Genomic DNA, 4,222 nt, shown 5'->3' on the forward strand with positions numbered 1-4,222 from the left:
CGAAGCGCTCTCCCGGGGCGGGGCGCGCCCAGGAAGTGACCCCCTTCGGGAGGGTCGCGGGGCGCTGGCACGGGCGGTGCGCGGCGGGGAACCGGGCCCCTCGCTGCTCTCGGGCCGGCCCGTCCCTGTCCCGGGGAAGTGTCTTTCCAGGCAGACTGTGACGGTCCGTGGGACTCAGCCAGCCTGGGCCTGTCATCCCCGCGCTGGCAGGGTAGGAGCGCGGGCGCACGTAGTAGGTGCCTTCGCTGCGTCGCGAGCGGCAGAGCGCAGCCGGCGGGCACCCAACCTGGACGAGCTTCTGGCTTTCTACAGCTCGCTGTGAGCTCCCTCCGGCCGCCGGCTCCTCGCAAAGTGGCGAAATGGCACGTGAGGCTTTGCGTTCGGGACCGTGGAGGTTGCCCCCGGCCCACGCAGGACAGGGAGGCCCAGCGGAGCCGGGCGGGGAGGCGTGTTCCTCAGAGGCCCACCTCGGCAGGCAGTCTCTCCCTTCTCTTGCTCAGGTTATCTGTAGAAGCCCAAGGTGTTGGCCTTTTCACTTCTCGTGTGTTTCTTGACGTTTAATATCCTTGTCCAGCCTGCACTGCTCATCAAGTGTCTCCTCGTGGCGGAAATTAACTGTGGGCTTTATGAAATCACGCATTTGATGAGACGTTCAGTGGGAAACTGGAAGATGAGTTAAACGTTCTGTTCTTATGACGCAGAGGCATCTCAAGTGGAGAGTGGATTGTTCTAAGTTCGCGTGCGGACGTGAACGGCTTTCAGTTACCACCCCGCTGTGCACGGAGCAGCATCATAATGTTCTGAAAGCAAGAAGTTTACAGTCCTGGCCGTAACTGGGGACAAGGAATTTCCAGATCAGTATCTCCTCTCTGCCCCTTAGCGGTGATGTCCGAGGCCGTGCATTTACCAGGCACAGTTGTGAGAGTGAGGCTTCTGCACTAAGAGGAGGTGCGAGGGAAGGGCGGATGGCCTCTTGAAGATCGGTCTCTCCTGGTGGCAAGCGAGAGGAGACTCCCCCTGCTGCCTGGCCTGCACCCTCCGCTCAGGAGGGACTTGCACCCATTGCCCAGGCCTTCAGCGTCCGACCTGACATGGTCCTGGAGGCCTGGCTGGGAGGAGAGTGTGCACTGCTTCGAAATAAAAGCTACATTTCCTATCCCTTCACTAAAAAGCCATGCTGCATTTAGTAGGGCGCCCCTCAGCTGGTGTTTGTCTGATGTGGCCCTTAGGACTGGACCACGTGTTTTGGGAGGGAGACCACAGAAGAGCCACTTTCTCACGTCCTATCAGAGGCACAGGCTGGAACCAACACGGCTTGTCCCTCAGGATGTCCACCTGGACACCCGGCAGAGGCAGGCCTGTCAGGTCCCTCCATCCTGACGTTACTGCCTCCCTCCTCTCACGTTCTGCTGTGGAAGACAGTTTTTCCTCTGAGCCCACACTTCAGCGGTGAGGAGTGGGGCTCCCTCGCCCTGAAGCTGGAGTACCCAGGTCATCATCTCTTAGTCTCCCACACATGGGCATCCTTTCACCCAATGAGTTTTCAGTCAATGAGTTTTTATACCAGTGAAGACTCGTGACTATTCACTTTATGCTTTGGAAACAATATTAACTTCGTTATTTTGATGTTCAATTGTTTTCACTTTGGTCAGTGAGAGCTGTTTCATTTGCTCATTTCCCACTGGATCCTCTGCCCCACCTGCTTTCCGTCTGACACTGTAAGATGCTCCAGGCTCGTCCTGCAAACTCTCAGTCCTAGAATCCCCTGTCTTCCCAGAGCGCCCGTGTTGGAGGTCCTCTGAGCTTGCTTTTTCACTGTCCTCTCCCTTGAGAGGGACCCTGGCTGCGATTTCCAGCGTAATGTATTCTGGGGTCTCAGCAGGTATCTCTTGAAGGATTGAATTCAACAAGTATTTGTTGAGTGGGTTAACTGCAAACCTGAGGAGAAGCATCTGCCTGGTGCAAATGAGGAAAAGAGCAGTTCAGACACGTCCCATAATCAGTCACGTGCCTTCCACTCAGCAGGATGGAAGCTAGGGAGGAAGCACAGAGCACTCGTCAGGCTCTCAAAATGCTCAGGCCAACAGGGTGGTGTGACAGACACTGGCAGAGGGAAAGGGGGCGCCAAATATGGAGGAGCCCCATCCCACCCAAGCCAGAGGTCAGAGGCGACCTCAGTAAGGGACGGAGCATAGCGCAGTGGTTTTCTGCTGCACAGGCCCAGAATCCAAGTCATCAACCAAAGACGCTGGGTGCTCAGCCACAATGCCACTGCAGCGGTCCTTGGAGGAAGGGCACCTGCCTGGCGTGCCCTTGGTGGGAAGGCCACTTGGGAGGCCAGTGCAGCCCCACACCGGCCTCTGCTGAGCCGAGAATCAGTGTCACAGCGGGAGGACACCATACAAGGCTCTTTTCCTCAAACACGGTCTGAGAGACTGAACTTCTCCGAGAAGAATCTGGTGTATCATCCAGAGGCAGGATCATGCCCAGACAAGGGCTGGACTCTGCTGTTGACTTCTTGCTTTCCACACTGCATTCAATGCACCGCTCTTAAACGTAGCTTCTTCTCTCTATAAATATGATTTTTCTTCTTTTGTATTTATTCTCTTTAATAAATAATATTTGTTTTTTAGTATGTCCAAGTTTTCTGCCATAATGTGTCAGTAAATTCTCCGGCTCAGTACTAACTGCTGGGTGGCATCTTCATGACTTTTAGTGCACATCTTATGGTGACAGTGTAACTCTTGTGTTTGCTTACAGAACACGTTTTATAATACACGCCCCTCACACAAGGTATCATTTCACACTACGGAGATTAATGAGACAGAAAAGAGCCTATTCTGTTCTGCAGGGGCCAGTGAGGCGCACAGTTCCAGGAAAGCGCCCACGCCTGGCTGTGGAGGAGAAGGGCAGCGCGGGTGTCCAGGACGGTGGGTGGCCGCTGGGTCAATGCGGTACGTGGGCGAGTGCGGGGAGACAGGCTGTTGCCTGGAGTGGAGAACCTGCGCCGGGGCACAGAGAGATCTGGGATCAGGCCGCAGGATGCAGGTCGGGTATTGAGACTCGCCAGGACACAAGCACCAGGGGTAGGCAGCACTTGGCTGAAACTGAACCCGGGAACTTCAATGAAGCCCGTGCTCATGAAGAGCAAGTATGCCCCGAGCGTTGTGATGGCCGAGGGCCCGTTCCAAAACTCGCTGCCATTATGACAGGATCAGGAGTGGAGACCTTTCAAGGGTGATCAGGACACAAGGGTCCTCAGCAGAGGGCGAGCTGGGCACCCTGCCCTCCTCACCACCCGCTCCTGCTCCACGCCGAGGAAGGGCTGGCTCCCCATCTTGGAACCAGAATCACCAGACCTGCTCGCATCCGGATGTTGGACCTGGAGGACGTGGGCACTGTGAGCCAGGGGCTTTGTGTGCATCGTCCATCCCACACTCCGTGGTGTTCCCTACACGGGGCACAGCACCTCCTGAGATGTGGCCGGCCACAGCCGCTGCTCCTTTGGCCAGCAGTGATGGTTTCGTGTTTCTGCGAGGTGGAGGCTCCCTGCTGAGCTGGCCGGGTGCACAGGGTTTGCCACACTGAAGGCCGTTTCAACACAAACTGCAAACAGTTGCAGTCAGTGCCCACTGGGCAGGGGGGTGGGGGATGGAGAGGTCATGAGGAGGCCTGAGGGGGCTGCAGGATGACGAGGGGCTGAAGGACCTATACGAGGCCTTCGGGAAGCAATGCGGGGAACCAGGAAGGAGAGACGCAGCGGTGCGGGCACCACCAGGAAGGGACGACGCTGAGTCGGGTCGGGGCTGCATCCTGAGCCGGTCAGACGGTGCAGTGCTGCACCCTAGCAGAAAGGCTGACCAAGGAGGCCGCCTTGGGCAGCAGTGGTGCTGGTGACCCGGCCCCGGGATGCAGCCAAAACATTCCTGCGAAAGAGGATGCAAGTCTGTGTGGGGTGGGGTGGGGAAGAGCCAGATCGGGGAATCCTGCTCATCTCCTTTCCCTAATTACGCCGTCTCTGTCTGTTCCCAAACACCCACAGCACCCCAACTTTCTGTCCCCGCCTCAGACCGGCTTCCCCGACTCTCCCTCCCTCCCTCCCCCCTCACCATCACACGCCTGCTGCTCTGCCCTTGCAGTTTGTTCCTCAACCATTCACAGATGTTGTTTGTCTTTGTATTGCTGCCCTCTCAACCCCACACGGCCGCCTCGTGCTGGAAAC

The 4,222-nt window shown here is 57.1% G+C and overlaps 2 protein-coding genes across 4 annotated transcripts in view; both read right to left on the bottom strand.

Annotated features, from left to right (window-relative positions):
• Positions 1–650, bottom strand: part of Gjb6 (gap junction protein, beta 6, 30kDa) — an 8,984-nt gene extending 8,334 nt beyond the window's left edge. For 2 of the 3 annotated variants that reach the window (XM_005406305.2, XM_005406302.2), the window contains exon 1: positions 287–417. The gene's annotated coding sequence lies outside the window, so the exon portion shown is untranslated. Of the gene's footprint in view, positions 1–286; positions 418–467 lie in introns of those variants that run through there. The other variant, XM_005406306.2, reaches the window with a different exon arrangement.
• On the bottom strand, positions 1–3,924 carry LOC106146826 (the record flags this gene model as incomplete). The annotated part of the gene is given in 5 exon segments (XM_013505449.1): positions 1–372; positions 1,700–1,956; positions 2,889–3,197; positions 3,355–3,584; positions 3,862–3,924. Coding segments are annotated over 5 exon segments (1,231 nt in total), but the record flags the coding sequence as incomplete, so codon positions are not given.
• Between the last annotated feature and the right edge of the window lie 298 nt (positions 3,925–4,222).

The sequence above is a fragment of the Chinchilla lanigera genome, unplaced genomic scaffold (assembly GCF_000276665.1).
Source record: "Chinchilla lanigera isolate Chin_1 unplaced genomic scaffold, ChiLan1.0 scaffold00096, whole genome shotgun sequence".
Classification (NCBI taxonomy): domain Eukaryota; kingdom Metazoa; phylum Chordata; class Mammalia; order Rodentia; family Chinchillidae; genus Chinchilla; species Chinchilla lanigera.